We start from the raw sequence: 18,982 nt of genomic DNA, 5'->3' as shown, positions 1-18,982 counted from the left end.
ACCCCAGGCTCTAGTTCGGCTATTTTTGCTTCGAGCACAGATAGCACAAGATTCGACATAGTTCTTGCAATCGTTTGCCAACAGAGGCCACCAAAAAGTGCGCTGCACTAATTCGGTTGTCTTTAGCACACCGAAATGTCCAGCCATCTTGTGATCATGGCAGAGCTCTAGCACTGCCACCCTCAAATCTTCAGGGACCACGATTTTACCCTTGTGCCACAAAAGACCATCCTGGGCCCTCACTTCCTCTCCGGAACTTGGGGTCCAATTTGCAGAGGCTTGTTTTATGCGGGATAGTAGATCTTCTTGGAATAACAGAAAATTTCCGGATGGAAGAATGGTGTCCGGATGCACAGGTTTGCCGGAATCAGGGAACATACGGGACAGAGCATCCGGCTTGGTATTTTTGGAACCAGGTCTGTATGTTATATGGAACTGAAATCTGGAGAAAAATAGGGCCCACCTCGCTTGCCGAGGTTTCAGTCTCTTGGCTGTTCGGAAATACTCCAGATTTTTATGGTCCGTATAGACCAGGATAGGATATGCTGCACCCTCCAGTAAATAACGTCACTCCTCCAAGGCGGATTTGATGGGCAGAAGCTCCCGATCACCCACATCGTAATTTCTCCCTGCGGAAGAGAGCTTGCGGGAGAAAAAGACCACTGGGTAGAGAAGGGTCTTTGGGCCTTGCCGTTGGGACAGCACAGCTCCGACTGCAACCTCTGAAGCATCCACTTCCAGGACGAATGGTAGGGCAGGATCTGGGTGTTTCAAGATTGAAGCAGAAGTGAACAGCTCCTTGAGTTTTTCAAAGGTGGATTGTGCCTTAGGGGACCACTGGAATCGGTTCCCTTGTTTGGTTATTTCAGTGATGGGGGCAATTATTGCAGAAAAGCCCCTAATGAACTTCCTGTAAAAGTTCGAGAAGCCAATGAACCTTTGAACCCCTTTCTTATCGGAGGGAGCGGGCCACTCCAGAATGGCTAATACCTTTTGCGGATCCATTTTTATACCTTCAACGGAAATGATTAGGCCTAAAAACTGGATACTTTGAAGTTCAAACTGGAATTTTTCTGGTTTAGCGTAAAGTCCATGCTGCCTGAGACGAGCCAACACATTTCTGACGTGCCTGCGATGATCGGAGACTGAGGAGGAGAAGATCAAAATATCGTCTAAGTAGACAATAACATATAGATCCAAGAAGTCACGGAAAATGTCATTAACAAAGTGTTGGAACGTAGCAGGTGCGTTGCACAGGCCGAAGGGCATAACAAGGTATTCGTAATGTCCAAATCTGGTGCGAAAAGCTGTCTTCCACTCATCTCCTTCACGAATACGGATCAAGTTGTAGGCACCACAGAGATCTAACTTGGAAAAGATCACTGCGGATCCCAATCTCTGGAAGAGTTCAGGCACTAAAGGCAAAGGGTAACGATTCTTGATTGTTACTTTGTTCAGCTCCCGATAATCAATACAAGGACGTAAGGAATGGTCCTTTTTCTCTACGAAGAATATACCAGCCCCGGATGGAGAGGTAGATGGACGGATAAATCCCTTCTTCAGGTTCTCATCGATATATATTTTTAAGGTGTCCAACTCCTGCTCTGTTAGTGGGAAAATCCTCCCAAAGGGAACTTCTGCTCCAAGTAATAGCTCGATTGGGCAATCGTAAGGCCTGTGGGGAGGTAAAGTCTCTGCTCCTTTCTTACTGAAAATGTCCAGAAAGTCCCAGTAGGGTGCAGGGACCAACTGTTGTAACTCAGACTCAGCGTCCAAACAGAGTAGTCGGGTAGTCTCAGCAGGACTGGTATGTAGACAGTGTTGCCGGCAATAGTCAGAAAGGAACTTGACTTCTCCACTAGACCAGTCAATGCTGGGGTTATGGGCCTGTAACCATGGCATCCCAAGTATGATGGGGAAAAGAGGAGAGGAAATGGCATCCAGGCGCAGGAGTTCTTGATGATTAGAGCCCATGGTGGCTAACAAAGGGATGGTTTCCTGCATGACGGGACCGGAACGAAGAGAGGAACCATCAGCGAGGTGTACAAAAAGTCCCTGAACCTTAGACTGGAGAGGGATGTGATGGTTGGCAGCGAAGGTTAGGTCAATGAAACAGCTGCAGGCTCCTGAATCAATTATGACTGTAGCTGGCATAGTCTTTCCTGGGAGCTGTAGGGTGATAGAGAGAGCAAGATGATTAGCAGGTTTAGAGAGAGCAGAAGCACAAATTGAAGATATTGGCATTGGCAGCGACTTAGGTGACTTACGTGTCTTGTTTGGGCAAGACCTCACATAGTGTCCAGGCTCCCCGCAGTACATGCAGAGGTTGTTAACTCTTCGGCGTTGGCGTTCTTCTGGATTGAGAGAGGGACGGAACAGACCGAGTTGCATTGGCTCAGAGGTATCAAGAACCGGTGCGGCCGGTGCCGGGAAGGGCTGGCTGGGAGAGCTTGGAACCTTGGGTAACATCCAGGTAGGGCGGATTTGGCTGGAAGACCTCTCGGAGCGACGCTCTCTGAGGCGTCGGTCGATCTGGATAGACAGGTTGATGAGTTCATCCAGGGTTTGGGGTACACCGACCCATGCTAACTCATCCTTCAGAGGATCAGACAATCCCATGCGGAATTGGTAACGTAAGGCCGCATCATTCCAACCAGTGTCGGAGCTCCACCGCCTAAATTCCACCACATAGTCCTCTGCGGCTCTACGCCCTTGTTGAAGGGCGTGCAAGGTGGCTTCAGCAGTCGCCGTCACCTGGGGGTCCTCATACAACTGGGACATGATGGTAAAGAAAGCATCAAGGTTGTCCAGAGCTCCAGATTTCTGCTCCAGGAGGCGATGAGCCCAGGTCTGTGTTTCACCCGATAAGAGGGAGATTACGAAGCCCACCTTGGTTGCCCCCAGGGAGAAGGTGCGGGGTTGCAGGGCAAAGTATAGCTCGCAGGCATTGCGAAAGGCCCGGAATTTACTGCGGTCACCGGTAAACCTCTCAGGTATGGGTACCCTAGGCTCCGGGGGTAGCATAACCACTGAGGGTGCGGATGTAGCAGGGGAAGGTCTCCCTTACGTATCTGGTTCCTGGCCCCTGGTAGTATGGACAGGAGACACGGGAGCACAGAATGGTATGAGAGCCTGGCGGGTTTAGCTGCAGAAGGATCCCGGTAAAGGTGGTTATGGAGATCTACAGTAACTGAAGCACAGGCAGCAGATGCAGAGCAGGAGTGGAGCAGGCAGGTCGGGTCACAGGCAGAGGTCGGCAACAGGCGGGCAGCGTAGTACAGAGGAGCAGGCAGATTCGTAGTCAGGACAGTCCGGGATCAGTGGCAGGCAGCAAGCAAGGAGGAATCAAAGACAGGCCGGTGGTCAGGAGATCAGGTTCAACAGGAAACAGGAAGCAGGTGCAGGGATACAGGAAGCTGAAGATCGGACAGCACCGAGCGCCCCCGCACACACGCATGCGCCCGCACACCGGCACCCGCGGCGGCGCGCCCCAACGCACCGCGATGCCTACCAATAGCGCGTCTGCCCAAGGTAGCTCTCTGACAGGAACTCTCCAAACAAGTAAGGGACAATGTTGTTGAGAAGTACAAGTCAGGGTTAGGTTATAAAAAAATATCCAAATCTTTGATGATCCTTAGGAGCACCATCAAATCTATCATAACCAAATGGAAAGAACATGGCACAACAGCAAACCTGCCAAAAGACGGCTGCACACCAAAACTCATGGACCGGGCAAGGAGGGCATTAATCAGAGAGGCAGCACAGAGACCTAAGTAACCCTGGAGGAGCTGCAGAGTTCCACAGCAGAGACTGGAGTATCTGTACATAGGACGACAATAAGCCGTATGCTCCATAGAGTTGGGCTTTATGGCAGAGTGGCCAGAAGAAAGACATTACTTTCAGCAAAAAACAACATGGCACGTTTTGAGTTTGCGAAAAGGCATGTGGGAGACTCCCAAAATGTATGGAGGAAGGGGCTCTGGTCTGATGAGACTAAAATTTAACTTTTTGGCCATCAAACAAAACGCTATGTCTGGCGCAAACCCACACATCACATCACCCAAATAACACCATCCCCACTGTGAAACATGGTGGTGGAAGCATCATGCTGTGGGGGTGTTTTTCAGCAGTCGGGACTGGGAAACTAGTCAGGGTTGAGGGAAAGACGGATGGTGCTAAATACAGGGATATTCTTGAGCAAAACCTGTACCACTCTATGTGTGATTTGAGGCTAGGATGGAGGTTCACCTTCCAGCAGGACAATGACCCCAAACACACTGCTAAAGCAACACTTGAGTGGTTTAAGGGAAAACATGTAAATGTGTTGGAATGGCCTAGTCAAAGCCCAGACCTCAATCCAATAGAAAATCTGTGGTCAGACCTAAAGATTGCTGTTCACAAGCGCAAACCATCCAACTTGAAGGAGCTGGAGCAGTTTTGCAAGGAGGAATGGGCAAAAATCCCAGTGGTAAGATGTGGCAAGCTCATAGGAGACTTATCCAAAGCGACTTGGAGCTGTGATAGCCCCCAAAGGTGTCTCTACAAAGTATTGCCTTTAGGAGGGTGAATAGTTATGCACATATTTATTTTGTCCTATTTGTTGTTTGCTTCACAATAAAAAAAAACATCTTCAAAGTTGTGGGCATGTTCTGTAAATTAAATGATGCAAACCCTCAAACAATCCATGTTAATTCCAGGTTGTGAGGCAACAAAACACGAAAAATGCCAAGGGGGTGAATACTTTTGCAAGGCACTGTAAATATGTATGTAATGTTTAGGCATTTTAACTAATCTTCTGGCCTAAAATTATTTTTTTAAACGCATGCAAGAAAAAAAACACAAGAATGGCTCTGGTAGCGAAAAGGTTAAATACCCGAAATGTATGCAAGAGATGATGAAGACTAACAGAAAAAAAATGATGGTGTTCCTCTTAATGAACACCATTGTGCACCTCTTCATCTCCTGTCTTTCCGTCTAGGTGTAACCATATTGTATTTTATTTCCAGTTTCCATCAGCGACATCGAGACCGTCCGAGACGGCCACCAGTCCGAGGTCCTGGAGAGCATTGCGGATGAGTTCCAGCCGGAACTTTGCTTTACCATCGTTTTCCATGGCAGACGGAGGAACCTGGACCTCATTGCGAATACCCCGGAGGAGGCCCAGTGCTGGATTCAGGGCCTGGAGAGGCTCATAGAGACCGTGAAAAACATGGACCAGAAGGAGCTGCTGGATCAGTATCCTTTCACCAGATCCGGACGCGCAGTGTGCTTATTTCGCTGGGTGTCGCTAATATCTTTTTGTTCCATAAAGGGAAATTATAGTGTGTTTTCAGTGAGCTCATATTTTGAGGTATTATTGCAGCTTTTACGTTTACATAATCTTTGATGTGGCTTCATTTTGCAGCAAAGTATTGGAGGTTGCTACAGCTATGTACCAGAAGATCGACCTGCCTGCAATTTAAACTGTTAGAATTTTTTTTTCCGATGACAGGGTCTCTTAAAGCCGTTTTGCTTTTTTTTTTTTGCGCACATGTTTAAAAAAAGATTTTAGGCCTGCAGATTAGTTAAAACCCCCAAATATATTTTTCAAAGACCCTGGAGAATACAATAATGGTATTTATAAATTAGTATATCACACAATTATAATGCAATGGTTTATCAAGTGCAAATTTTTTTAGTAAAAAAATACACTTTTGGGGCACACAAACGCAATATGTTACCCAATTTTTGGTCAAACCTAAAAGATGAGGTTAGTTAGTTAGTTTTACTTTATTTCGAAAATGCAAAAAAAAAAAAACATACAAAATAAAAGCAGTATTAATTCAGTAGTAGAAAATCACAAAAAAAAAACAAATTACAAAAGAAGACAAAAAAGGACTATAAAAAATAATTTACCGTATTTTTCGCTCCATCAAACGCACTTCCCCCCCCCAAAAAAATGGGGAGAAATGCCTGTGCGTCTTATGGAGTAAATACTGCCCAGACATAATGGACACAGGTCAGGCTGCATTTAATGGACACAGGTCAGGCTGCATTTAATGGACACAGGTCAGGCTGCATTTAATGGACACAGATCAGGCTGCATTTAATGGACACAGGTCAGGCTGCATTTTATGGGACTGGTAAGGTTGCATTTAATTGGCACTGATCAGGCTGCATTTCAAGGGCACTGGTAAGGCTGCATTTCAAGGGCACTGGTAAGGCTGCATTTAATGGACACAGGTCAGGCTGCATTTAATGGACACAGGTTAGACTGCATTTAATGGACACAGGTCAGGCTGCATTTAATGGACACAGGTCAGGCTGCATTTAATGGACACAGGTCAGGCTGCATTTAATGGACACAGATCAGGCTGCATTTAATGGACACAGTTAAAGCTGCTTTTAATGGACACAGATCAGGTTGCATTTAATGGACACAGTTAAAGCTGCTTTTAATGGACACAGGTCAGGCTGCATTTAACGGGCACAGGTCAGGCTGCATTTTATGGGACTGGTAAGGCTGAATTTATTTGGCACAGGTCAGGATGCATTTCATGGGCACTGGTAAATATTTTAGTACACCATTTGGTTCAGAATATTTTTTTTCTTGTTTTCCTCCTCTCAAACTTAGGTGCGTCTTATGGTCAGGTGAGTTTTTTGGAGCGAAAAATATGATAGTTTACATATCTAAAAAGGAATGGGAAGAAGTACAAACGTATTTAATCCCACCCCCTCTATAATTAATAATAAATGATTCAATGTCCCATCACTATAAAGTCAGACAATAATTAATAATTCAAATATACTGCAATATACTAATTACCAATAATCTAACTACACAATCATAATGGACACAGGTCAGGCTTCATTTAATGGACACAGGTCAGGCTTCATTTAATGGACACAGATCAGGCTGCATTTAATGGACACAGGTCAGGCTGCATTTAATGGACACAGGTCAGGCTGCAGTTAATGGATACAGATCAGGCTGCATTTAATGGACACAGGTCAGGCTGCATTTAATGAACACATGTCAGGCTGCATTTAATGAACACATGTCAGGCTGCATTTAATGAACACATGTCAGGCTGCATTTAATGGACACAGGTCAGGCTGCATTTAATTGGCACTGATCAGGCTGCATTTAATGGACACAGTTAAAGCTGCTTTTAATGGACACAGATCAGGCTGCATTTAATGGACACAGATCAGGCTGCATTTAATGGACACAGGTCAGGCTGCATTTAATGGACACAGATCAGGCTGCATTTAATGGACACAGATCGGCCTTCATTTCATGGACACTGGTAAGGCTGCATTTAATTGGCACAGATCAGGCTGCATTTTATGGGACTGGTAAGGCTGCATTTATTTGGCACAGGTCAGGATGCATTTCATGGGCACTGGTAAATATTTTAGTACACCATTTGGTTCAGAATATTTTTTTTCTTGTTTTCCTCCTCTAAAACTTAGGTGCGTCTTATGGTCAGGTGAGTTTTTTGGAGCGAAAAATACGATAGTTTACATATCCAAAAAGGAATGGGAAGAAGTACAAACATATTTAATCCCACCCCCTCTATAATTAATAATAAACAATTCAATGTCCCATCACTATAAAGTCAGACAATAATTAATAATTCAAATATACTGCAATATACTAATTACCAATAATCTAACTACACAATCATACACATATATGCCTACATACATATACATACACACCCAAACAAAACAAAAAAAAATAATAAAAGGAATCAATCACAATATTAATAAACACACAATAAAAGTTCAAACACCTTCATTCTTATACCTTGAAAAAAATATTACCTCTTTTTAATGTTGAGTTGAGTAAATAATTACCAAACACGTCAAGCCTTAAAATTGCACTTGCAAGTTAAATGATGAGGAACTTCGGAAACCCAAAATGTTCAATAGGCGTAGTTTAAAAGCCGGTACAGGTCATCAGTTTAGAGTTACCTGTAAATAATGGGCCTAGAATTATTGCTCTCACTGTAGAATTTGTAATATGTGTAGTGCAAACATTGTTTTCTACCTAGGTGCTCATGATGCGTACATTTTATATGTGTGTGGGTGTTCAGGGGGGCAAGCTCCATATTTTTTAGGAGGGGTTTTTGAGTGCTTGGCTGTAACTTTATTTTTATCACATAGGGGGCCAACATCTCCCTTTGTGATAGCATCCTGTAATGACATCTTTTGTCTATTGGATCCCTAATGTCTCAACTGTCTTTTACTGACGCTAATGGAGCACAGATCGTGCATCCACCCACACATGCAGCAAATTCAGGTAGTTCCTAAAATGGAACCAAAGCCACAAATAAGATCCAACGTCTCCCTCGCTGGTGCTGACATCTTCTCCCTGCTTCTGGGTGTCGAGTCAATGCCCGTTTTGATTGGCCGGTGTGGGATGATGTAACTTCTGGAGTTAATTTATTCTGGCACGCAGGCAATATTTAGCAGTAAATAAATCAATGTCATTTTGGAATAGTTTGTTGGGAATGAGGAGTTAACCCCTTACCCCACTTGTTGTCAATTCTTCAAGGAGTTTATTCAAGGCATGCACACTGAAAGTGCCCACCTGTAGCCACATCCTACTGACGCATTTCACCCAGATTGGGCGTAATCGTAGAGATCATAATTGTGATCATAATCTCTATTACTCTATTATTGTGTCAAATATGGGTGAAATGCGTCGGAAAGGAGAGGTGTAGCTACACGTATGGACTTATAAAGCCAAAGCTTTATATATATATATATATATATATATATATATATATATATATATATATATATACACTATATTGTCTAAAATATTGGGCATGAACTTTAATGGCATCCCAGTCTTAGTCCGTAGGGTTCAGTATTGAGTTGGCCCACTCTTTGCAGCTATAACAGCTTCAACTCTTCTGGGAAGGCTGTCCACAAGGTTTAGGAGTGTGTCTATGGGAATGTTTGACCATTCTTCCAGAAGAGTATTTGTGGGGTCAGGCATGGATGTTGGATGAGAAGGCCTGGATCACAGTCTCTCCTCTAATTCATCCCAAAGGTGTTCTATCGGGTTGAGCTCAGGACTCCATGCAGGCCAGTCAAGTTCCTCCACCCCAAACTCACTCATCCATGTCTTTATGGACCTTGCTTTGTGCACTGGTTCAAATCATTTGGTGAAGGGGGGGATTATGATGTGGGGTTGTTTTTCAGGGGTTGGGTTTGGCCACTTAGTTCCAGTGAAGGGCACACTTAAGGCGTCAGCATACCAAGACATTTTGGACAGTTTCATGTTCCCAACTTTGTGGGAACAGTTTGGGGATGGCCCCTTCCTCTTCCAACATGACTGCGCACCAGTGCACGAAGCAAGGTCCAGGAACTTGACTGGCCTGCACAAACCGTCCTGACCTCAAACCGATAGAACACCTTTTAAATGAATTAGAGTAGAGACTGCGAGCCAGGCCTTCTCATCCAACATCAGTGCCTGACCTGACAAATGTGCTTCTGCAAGAATGGTCAAACATTCCCATAGACACACTCCTAAACCTTGTGGACAACCTTCCCAGAACAATTGAAGCTGTTATAGCTGCAATGGGTGGACCAACTTAATATTGAACCCTGCGGACTAAGACTGGGATGCCATTAAAGTTCATGTGTGTGTAAAGGCAGGCGTCCCAATACGTTTGACGAAATACTGTAGTGTATTTTGAATAGAGTAGAGTTATGGTTAAAACCCTGTCAGTTTTTTTCCTGTTTGAGTCCCATTGGGAAGCTGCAGTATAATTGTGCCCCCTGACTTCATGGACTCCAGAGTGATTGCACCTATGTAATCATGTGCTTTCTGCTAACATGTTTCAGTTCCGGGTGTTTTTTTGGCAGATATCACCAGTAAAGTACACTTTCTGTACAAAAAAAAGATACCCCACCTTGTAAAATAGACTACAAACAATATTCCTTCCTTCTCATATTTCATTCTGCACTTTATTTTGGTATTTTGTTGTATGCTAAGTGGATATTTTCATGGTTTTATTACTAGCTATAATTCACTCTACGATACATTTGGGAATTCAGGGGATTAAATGGTAAAATGTCTCCAATCAATTAGGAGAGAGTCCTGTGGGCGTATTATGATGGATGGCAAACGCAGCTTCACATTTCTTCCAAATAATCGCAGAGATTGTCATCGGTTCATCCTTTCTTGTTAAGCTGCAACAATATGTCATTCGTATTTTCTCTGCTGTCAGATAGAGATGGGAAATGTATTAGACTATCGAGTTTAAAATACAACCGATAGCACATAACAAGGTTTAACGGATGGCAAATATTTAGGAAAAAGGTTCCATGCAATGAACCATACAATCAAAGCATATCAGCTATAAATGTATCTCAAAGTTTTCTTTATATCATTTATGCTTTGATCGAAATCCTACAGCCCTGGGGATATGATTCCACTTTGTGTGTACCAGATACCTTTGCAAGGCTAAATTTTACCTTGTAACAGTAGTGGTGATATTATCACTGTACATGTTTCCAGGTCATGTCTCTTCTTCAGAAAGAACCCCAAAGAAGGGACAAGACCCCAAAGCATGTCAGTACATTGAAGGTACTTCACCACCTAGGATGAAGTTTGGGTCACCTTTCTGCTCCAGCTTTGGGCGTTTTTTTTTAGTTTCTTCCACTTAGTCCTCCCAGTGTCCACCACAGAGTATCCATCTTGACTTGGCACTTCTTTGGCTACATAGTGAGAGCATCTGTTGGCATGACCTAGGATTCCTTGAGATGATTTGACCTATTGATATGTGCTGACCAAGTCACTTAATTGTAAGTGCAATTTATCTGCTTTTTCAGAACTTTCTGTACAATTGGAATACACCTGTTACATGAGAAACATGGAGGTCTTTCTGTACAATTGGAGTACCCCTGTTATAGGAGAAAAATGGAGGTCTTCCTGTACAATTGAAGTTCTCCTTTCATATGAGAAATTTGGAGGTCTTTCTGTACAATTGGAACACATCTTTAATAGGCGAGAATGGAGATTTCCTTTTCTGATCTTATTGGAAAACACTGGATCAGTGTGAAAGCCGAAGCTAGCTTTTTAAGTATAGTAATGTCAGCCTCCGTAGTTCTCCTTGTACAAGTTTCTGATAAGCATATACTGTAGCTTTGAAGCCCCCTTATAAAAGATCACAGTGATAACAGTGGTCAGTTGGTGATTGAGTGTGGATGTTCTGTTATTAAAGTACCCAGCTTTTACCTTGACCTGCCACTCAGATGGATATGGGACTGGTTTAAGAAGGCCGACAAGAACAATGATGGCAGGATGAACTTCAAGGAGGTCCAGGATCTGCTGAAAATGATGAATGTAGACATGAGTGAACATCACGCCTATCGCCTTTTTCAGGTATGATATAATTCCTTGTAAGTAGAGATGGGAACTTTTGAAAAGTTTGATCAGTTGTGGTTTTCAAGCCTTTCGAAATTCTACATTTCAGAACCAATAGTCCCATTGAGAATTCAGGTCAGGCTTCAAAAATGTGTATTACAAAGCACCAAGTTATACAATATTGTGCAGTATGGTTTGGGAAGCTCCTGGCAGCTTTGCCTGATGAGATGATTGGGCCAAAAGTTGGTAAAATTGAGAGGTAGTCTTTGATATTAGGTGTGGGAATTTTGGTATTGTAGTACGCAGTAGAGATGAGCTTGGGTGTCCTCTGAACTCATCTCTAACCGAACTCTGAACACTCTTTTGCAGGCTGTATTGTTCCTGCCCTGGAGCCCACGTAAACAAAGAGGCAGGCTTCAGCGTGGGAATGACCCAGCCTGTAGCTCATTGGTGTAGAAAAAAGCATGAGGTTGGAGTTCAGCTAGAGATGAGTTTGGAGGAAGAAACCCAAGCTCATCTCTACTACCAAGGGTTTTACCTCAGTAGCAGCTCCTGTTGGTTCATAAAGTCCTTACTTGTTAAGCGTTCTGAAAAAGTTGTCCAATAGGTTTTGATGTACTCAGTCCGTAGCAGTAGGAATACAGCCAGAAGCAATAGAAGAGGAAGTCATTTAAAAGTTGTTATCAATCTTGGGGTGGTCAGGCAGAAGCAGAAGAGGCATAAGGTAAAACAAGAAGAAGCTTCCTCAAAATGGGAAACCAAAAAACCCAAATCAATTGTGCGGATTTGGCTTACGACATCCAAATTCATGATATTGGATTAATACATTGAGTCCCACTCTGCTCATGTTGTTCAGTAACCTTCCCCAGGGCCTGTGTGAATAGGCTTTAGATTTGTGTTACATAGTTAGTGAGGTTGAATAAAGACACCAGTCCACAATGAGAACCCACAATTGTCCCCATCAATATGCCCATCCACTATATTATTTTTTTTTTTTTTTTGTATATTTAAGGTACCCATGTAGTGCCATCAATCTATGCAGCGCTCCACATCCACATACACCCACACCGGTCCCCACCCCCAAGGGGTCTGCAATCCAAATGTCCCCAACTCACACCCATACACCAGGGCCAATTTATTTTTTTTTTTTTTGGACAGAAGCTAATAAACAGCATGTCTTTGGAGTGTGGGAGGAAACCCACACAGGCACAGGGAGAACATGCAAACTCCAGGCAGGTAGTGTTGTGGTTGGGATTCAAACCAGCGACCCTATTGCTGCGAGGCGAGAGTGCTAACCACTACACCACTGTGCTGCCTGATACGGTTGAGGGCAACCATTTTTTAAAAAGCTTCTGAGATCATTCAGAATTCATTGACAGGTGCATTTGACCTGCAGTTGGCCTCTTTCCAACCTGCATTTGACCTTCAAGTAAGTTTTGCATTCCCTTAGACTTGTATGGGAAGGCAAAACCCACTTGAACCAGAAAAAGACTGTCGACACAGGCACATTACTCTTGTTATGGGTCAATGAAAACATAAATAAAAGGCCTTGTACCTTTTCCTTTACATGTTTGCTTTAACCTCAAACAAATCTATCCCTGAAGCTCAAATTAACCCCTAGGCCTGAACCTTAACATAACCCATAACCAGACGTCAACCCCAAAATTAGCCCAGAATTTATTTATCACAAAGGTTCATAAAACCTTTCTATGGGTCCATGACAGTTCTAAGGTAAAATACAACTTTAAAAGTGAACTTTTTCTTTAAAGCATAGCTATAACAAGGACAGAAATAGGTTTATCCAAGATCTGGGCCCTCTTACAGCCATGAGCCACTCAGATGCTCCTATAAGGAACTGATTTTTCCATATCTTCCAGTGGTATGTGCTGTGGACTTAAAGTGGCCCTGTAAAAAAAGATGATTTCCCTTACTTTGTAGAGATTTACTTGGTAGAGACTTTCTTTCACGACCTGTTGTGTCTCCAAGAAGGAAAGTGAAAGGGAATCTCGTCAATTGGACACAGACAGCAAAAAAATAGGTTGATAGGGGTTTTAATATTTCATGACACTATCCAAAGAAAAAGAAAAGTTTTTGTTCAAACCTCCCAACTTTCTGTGATGAGAAGAGGAACAACTTATAGCACAAAGTATGTAGGCAAAGGACACACCCTGATCACACCCCACAGATAGGGGGATGACAAATAATTGATATGCTAAAATTATTGGTCAAACCTACAAGTGCCTTGTATTATGACCACTACTTTTCCAATATACCGACTTTTAAAAATAATAAATGTAATAATTTAGAGATGAGATGAAAGGTTTAGTTTAGTGTAGTGCTGGTAGATTTTTATCAACTGCTTATAGGTAAATTTAGTGGGTTATCTCTTTCATACATAGTCAGATTTGCCTCTGTTCCAGTTTGGCTGTGTTGCATGTAGTTTCACACTGTGCCTGTGGGTGTCGTTGTCACCATAGGTCGGTGTTGGAAATGTAACGCGCTGAAGCGTATAGGTGCTCTTCTGTCCCGGAGATAACTCTGTGGAGGTGGTCCTCCGAGTTGCATTCTGGGGGAGGGTATTTATGGGGCAGACACCATGTTTTAGGGTCTTTTCATTCCACCTGCTGGCCCTCCTGGCTGACAGGTATGTGTTAGGAGTACTACCGCATGGTCCTCTGACTGGGAGGACCACGTTGCTGCAGCATGTGGGTGGGCCCAGAAGCCTGTCTGGGGCCTACCACAGCAGCGAGGGAATGGTCCTGTGCTGTCTGTCCTACGGGAAGAAGCTGGACAACTGAGAAGATCCCAGGGGAGGACCCGTCATGAAAGGATCATGCAGAGTGCTGGTCTGGAGAGGGGCCTGGTGACTCAGTTGGAGGACGCATCCTAAAGTTAACCTACCACATAGTACTGCCGGGTCGGCTTAAAGGTTCTAGTGCTGTGTTTGCTATCCATCGTAAACCATTACATCCTGTGGCAGAGGATGGTACGGGTTTCTATTCCATTCAAGTCTGTGGCAGAGACTTTTGTTCGTGCTGCGTGCCGGTTGCTAGGTTAGTGAGAGAAATCTATCCGGGCGGGCAAAGATTCAACTCTAAAAGGAGAGTACATTCATCTACAAGATTCCAATTTCTAATATTACATCAAGAAAAGGTATTTGAACTTCCCTGCAACTTTCCTTCTACCTCTTTCCTTCTACTTCCTTCAGTTACTCTTTAATAAAGCATTGGAAAAGATACTCAAGTGTCTGGAGTCTACACTGTCTGGTATTAAACTCAATGGGAGCCTAGACCCGGTTCCGGTGAAATTGAGGTAACAAAGGTGATGGTAACAGCCCGCTTTAAACCAGCAGCTCCACCGTGAGTTATTGCTACAGTAGTATAACACTTCTGGTATTTAAAAAGTAAATTGTAATGAAGGTGTATACATTACACCAAAAAGAGGGACAACTGAGGAAAAATGAGGGGCAGAGGGATCTAGGTACAAAAGAGGGACAGTCCCTCGAAATGAGGGACATTTGGGAGATATACTCTCATCCTAATGAAATGCTTTGTTTACATGTCCTCAGATGGCCGATAAATCAGAGTCTGGCACTCTGGAGGGGGACGAGTTTGTTTTGTTCTACAAAGCTCTGACACAGCGTGATGAGGTCCTGAAGATATTTCAAGACTTCTCCAAGGACGGCAAGAAGTTGACACTGCTGGAGTTCGTGGACTTTCTTCGTCAGGAACAGTTGGAGTCTGAGAACACGGAGGAGTTTGCCATGGACCTTATTGCACGATATGAGCCTTCAGAGACCGGTGAGATAACAGTGACTACGGGTGCACTCACACTGGCAGTTTAAACTGTGTCCAGGCAGGGTTCATCCTCTTGGTCCACTTTGTGTAGTTTGAGTGCTCCGAATCTTGCTCGGGGACAGTTGTAAGAAGAGGTGGTCCCAGCCCGGTTTACTTCAGTGTTGACGCAAACCATGCCTGTGTACAGAGCTCTCCATAGATCACTAAGCACAAGAGCCAGGATCGCTGTGCTCTGGTTGGCAGAGGTGATGATGTAAGTGTGCCTGGAAACACTTTCTTATAGCTGTTTTGCTTGTATCTTTTTGATAAAGCAAGGACATGAAAAAAAACACTGTAGTATATGAATGTTGCATATACAGACTACTTACAGTTGTAGGAAAACAACACAGGACATACATACAAACACACATACACCAGACATGTGCACAGCCAAAAAATTTGTTCATTTTCGTTTTTGTAAATTAGAAAATTCGGAAATTTGTAAATTTGAAGTTTGAAAATCCAAAAACCCGAAAATTCAAAAATCTGAAATAGTAACTAACTATTAAATTATAGGTATTGTAATTTCCTTTCAAATTTGACTGTCAGTGAACGTAACAAATACGAATTTATCCAAAGTTACGAATTATCCAAAACGAATGCTGCATCTAAACAAATGGAACGGAACAAATTAATAATAAATAATAATAATAAAACATTGTTATTATTATTATTGTTATTTATTATTATGAATTCATTACGTTCCATTCCGTTTTTTCGGATCATTCATAACTTCGGATAAATTTGTATGTGTTACATTCACTAACAGCCAAATTTGAAAGGAAATTACAATACCTATAATTTAAAAGTTACTAGTAATTACTAATAGTTAAGTTATTATTAGTTAACTATTATTTCAGATTTCCGAATTTTCGAATTTACAAATTTACGAATTCACTAATTTACTAATGTAAGAATGTACGAATGTACGAATGCCCGAATTTACGAATGTCCAATTTTATCGAATTTACGAATATTCGGAAAAAATTTGTTAAACGGGTTTTAGTTAATTCGGATATTCCCGAATTAACGAATTTGTCGAAATTAGTTAAAAAACGAATTAGGAACGAAACGAATTGCACATGCCTAACATACACTAACTAGCTTTTTCTAGCAAATTAACATTGCCAATAGTATGTATGCAATAAGGGCACACTAAAAATTACTTAGCTTCTGTTATAGCTGGTCTACAATTTCCTCTTTGAACAAGACTTCAGGCGTTACTAAACCCAGGACCCTGCCTTCACTATATCTGGTCTCCCACAGTACACAGAACATGGAAATGCAATTATTTTAGTAAATATAAACTGCTAAATACCTTTTCTCATCAGCAGTACATAGCAGTCTTGTGATTTCTATCAGTTCCTGGTGAAGCTTGTAGGAGGCTTTTTATACTGCACTGAGCTGTCCTATGAGGCTGCAGGGCTCCTGACCCTCTGTCTGGACATGTCTGGACAGTGCTGATTGGCCCTGTGCTGATAGCAATACACACCAAACTGAGCATGTGCAGCCTGACTCCAAAGACTCTGTCTTATCCAGACTTGTCCAGGGGAGCAGTGAAGGGAGGGGAGAATCTGTGCATTCAAGATCAAGCAGCCTTTTTACACAATGCAGAGGATTAACCCCTTAGGTACCACAGTGAGTATAACAAGCATGCTTTACTGACTATACAGAGTGATTTTACTGTTGTGGGTTTAGTAACACTTTAAGCATTCGAAGGAAAGTGGTATGCTGATCTGGTTCTCTTGTAGTGTAGATTTTGTGTCGTCCCAAGGTGAAAGACCCCCTTCCAGTTTGTGCAGCTTTTTTGGTTTGTTAGTCGTTCCCACACATGGGTGTAACTTTCTGTGCGTTCTACTTACATTATCTTCCTTTGAGGGAAGCATTTCCCACCTTCAAACCCCAGATGACACGGTGGTATCATACAATGCCATGGGTCAAATATTTTAAAAGGTTAAGCTATTGTTTATTTTTGTTAACATAGTTTGGGTCCAGTGTTTGACAAAAGCTCCTCTAAAACAATGGCAATAGCTAAAAATGTGTACACTGCCTGGCCACCCGTTTACATTGCTCACTATAGAATAATAGTATTTATTTCCCCATTATATCAAACGACAGTGATACTAGTCATGTGCAATTATTGTTTCAGTGGCATTTGTTTGAGAGATGTCCCCACAAGAAAAACTGATGTTGTTTACTCCTAAAATCCAACCAATGTATTTTATGTAAATATGAAAAAAATCACAGTCTGGCTACATTCATATACATACTGATGTAACACAGTAGCCCAGTGTGAGTGCAGACCAGCAGGGGAGTGGGGATCGAGGACACTCAAACTCGCACACAATTCAGTTAAACCATGCCCAGTGTGAATAATACCAATAAAAGCTAAAGAGTGTCCGAAACAACGCTTTGTATACAATGTATATAAATACGTAGCAAACACAACATACTTAGCTGTCCTGCAGAAAACTGTGCTCTGGGTTTATAGGACAACTAGTCATGTGACCAAATGCCAGCTGTATGTATGCACTAAGGGCACACTAAAAATCACTTATCTCCTGTTATAGCTGGCCCACAATTTCCTCCTTGAACAGGACTCCAGGAATTAAGCCTTCGAACGAAAGCGGTATGCTGATCTGGTTCTCTTGTAATGTAGATTTCATGTTGTCCCAAGATGGAAGACCCCTTTACAGTTTGTGTTGCTGGCTTATTTATAAAGTTTGTTAGTTTGTTTTCACATGGGTGTAACCCGTTCTACTTCCATTATCTCCTTACATCAGTTTCTTTGAGGGAAGCATTTCCCACCTCCAAACACCAGGTGACACTGTATATTCATCCATGCCATGGTCAAATATGTCAAAAGGTCAGGCTATTGTTTATGGTTATTTGAATAGTTTGGGTCTAGTGTTTGACAACTGGCCATATGACCAAATGCCTGCTTATGCAAGGCCACCAAGCATCTAAACATCAACCATTCTAAACCTTTTTAGCAGAGGTCAGGTGACAAATACCTGGGCATCTGGTCACATGTCCAGCTGTGGGAGATCAGGGTAGCAGGGTCGATTTATCGAATTAGCAATGTGTCACTTGCATCTGTATGTTTCCTGGCTTTATTTTAGCTAAACCGAGACAAGTTCATTAATGCAGATATATTTCTGCTTTGTAGCGAAGAAGCTCCATGCTCTGAGCATTGACGGCTTTCTCATATATTTGTTGTCTCCGGAGGGATCCATATTTAACGTGAGCCACACGCTGCTCTACCAGGACATGACGCAGCCACTGTGCCGCTATTTCATCTCTTCCTCCCATAATACCTACCTGATGGAGGACCAGCTCCGGGGGCAGAGCAGTGTTGAGGGCTACATCCGGTGAGTGATAGTACACCCGTTTCGTTTACTGTGTGCCGTCACGGCATGTTGTGCCTTTTTTTACACTGCAGAGACATTCGGCCGCATCCTATCCTATATATACAATGTAGTTGAAAAGCTGATCCATACATTTGTGTTCTCCCGACTTAACTACTGCAATGCTCTACTCGTTGGTGTACCTAAATTCACTATTAATTGACTACAATATGTACAAAATTCTGCAGCCAGAATCCTTACTAGGTCTGGTACAAGTGACCATTTTGCCCCTATCCTGGAGGTTTCGCATAGACTTTGAGATCTTCTTGCTCACCTATAAGCCTGTTCATGGCTTGGCACCCCATTATCTCTCTGAACTTTTATTAATGTACCCCCCCACCCTCGTAACCTCCGCCCCTCCAATTCTGGTC

General features: G+C 42.8%; 1 protein-coding gene across 1 annotated transcript in view; it reads left to right on the top strand.

Moving 5' to 3' along the window:
- Positions 1–18,982, top strand: part of PLCD4 (phospholipase C delta 4) — a 123,583-nt gene that overhangs the window by 77,774 nt on the left and 26,827 nt on the right. Inside the window, exons 5-8 of the mRNA XM_073634370.1 lie at positions 5,007–5,235; positions 11,257–11,386; positions 14,937–15,168; positions 18,374–18,575. Of these exons, the coding sequence (XP_073490471.1) occupies positions 5,007–5,235; positions 11,257–11,386; positions 14,937–15,168; positions 18,374–18,575 (793 nt within the window). The remainder of the gene's footprint in view (positions 1–5,006; positions 5,236–11,256; positions 11,387–14,936; positions 15,169–18,373; positions 18,576–18,982) is intronic.

Source organism: Aquarana catesbeiana, linkage group LG06, assembly GCF_042186555.1.
Source record: "Aquarana catesbeiana isolate 2022-GZ linkage group LG06, ASM4218655v1, whole genome shotgun sequence".
NCBI lineage: Eukaryota > Metazoa > Chordata > Amphibia > Anura > Ranidae > Aquarana > Aquarana catesbeiana.
Note: the sequence above shows the minus strand (reverse complement) of the source record. Positions and strands in the feature narration are given on the sequence as shown.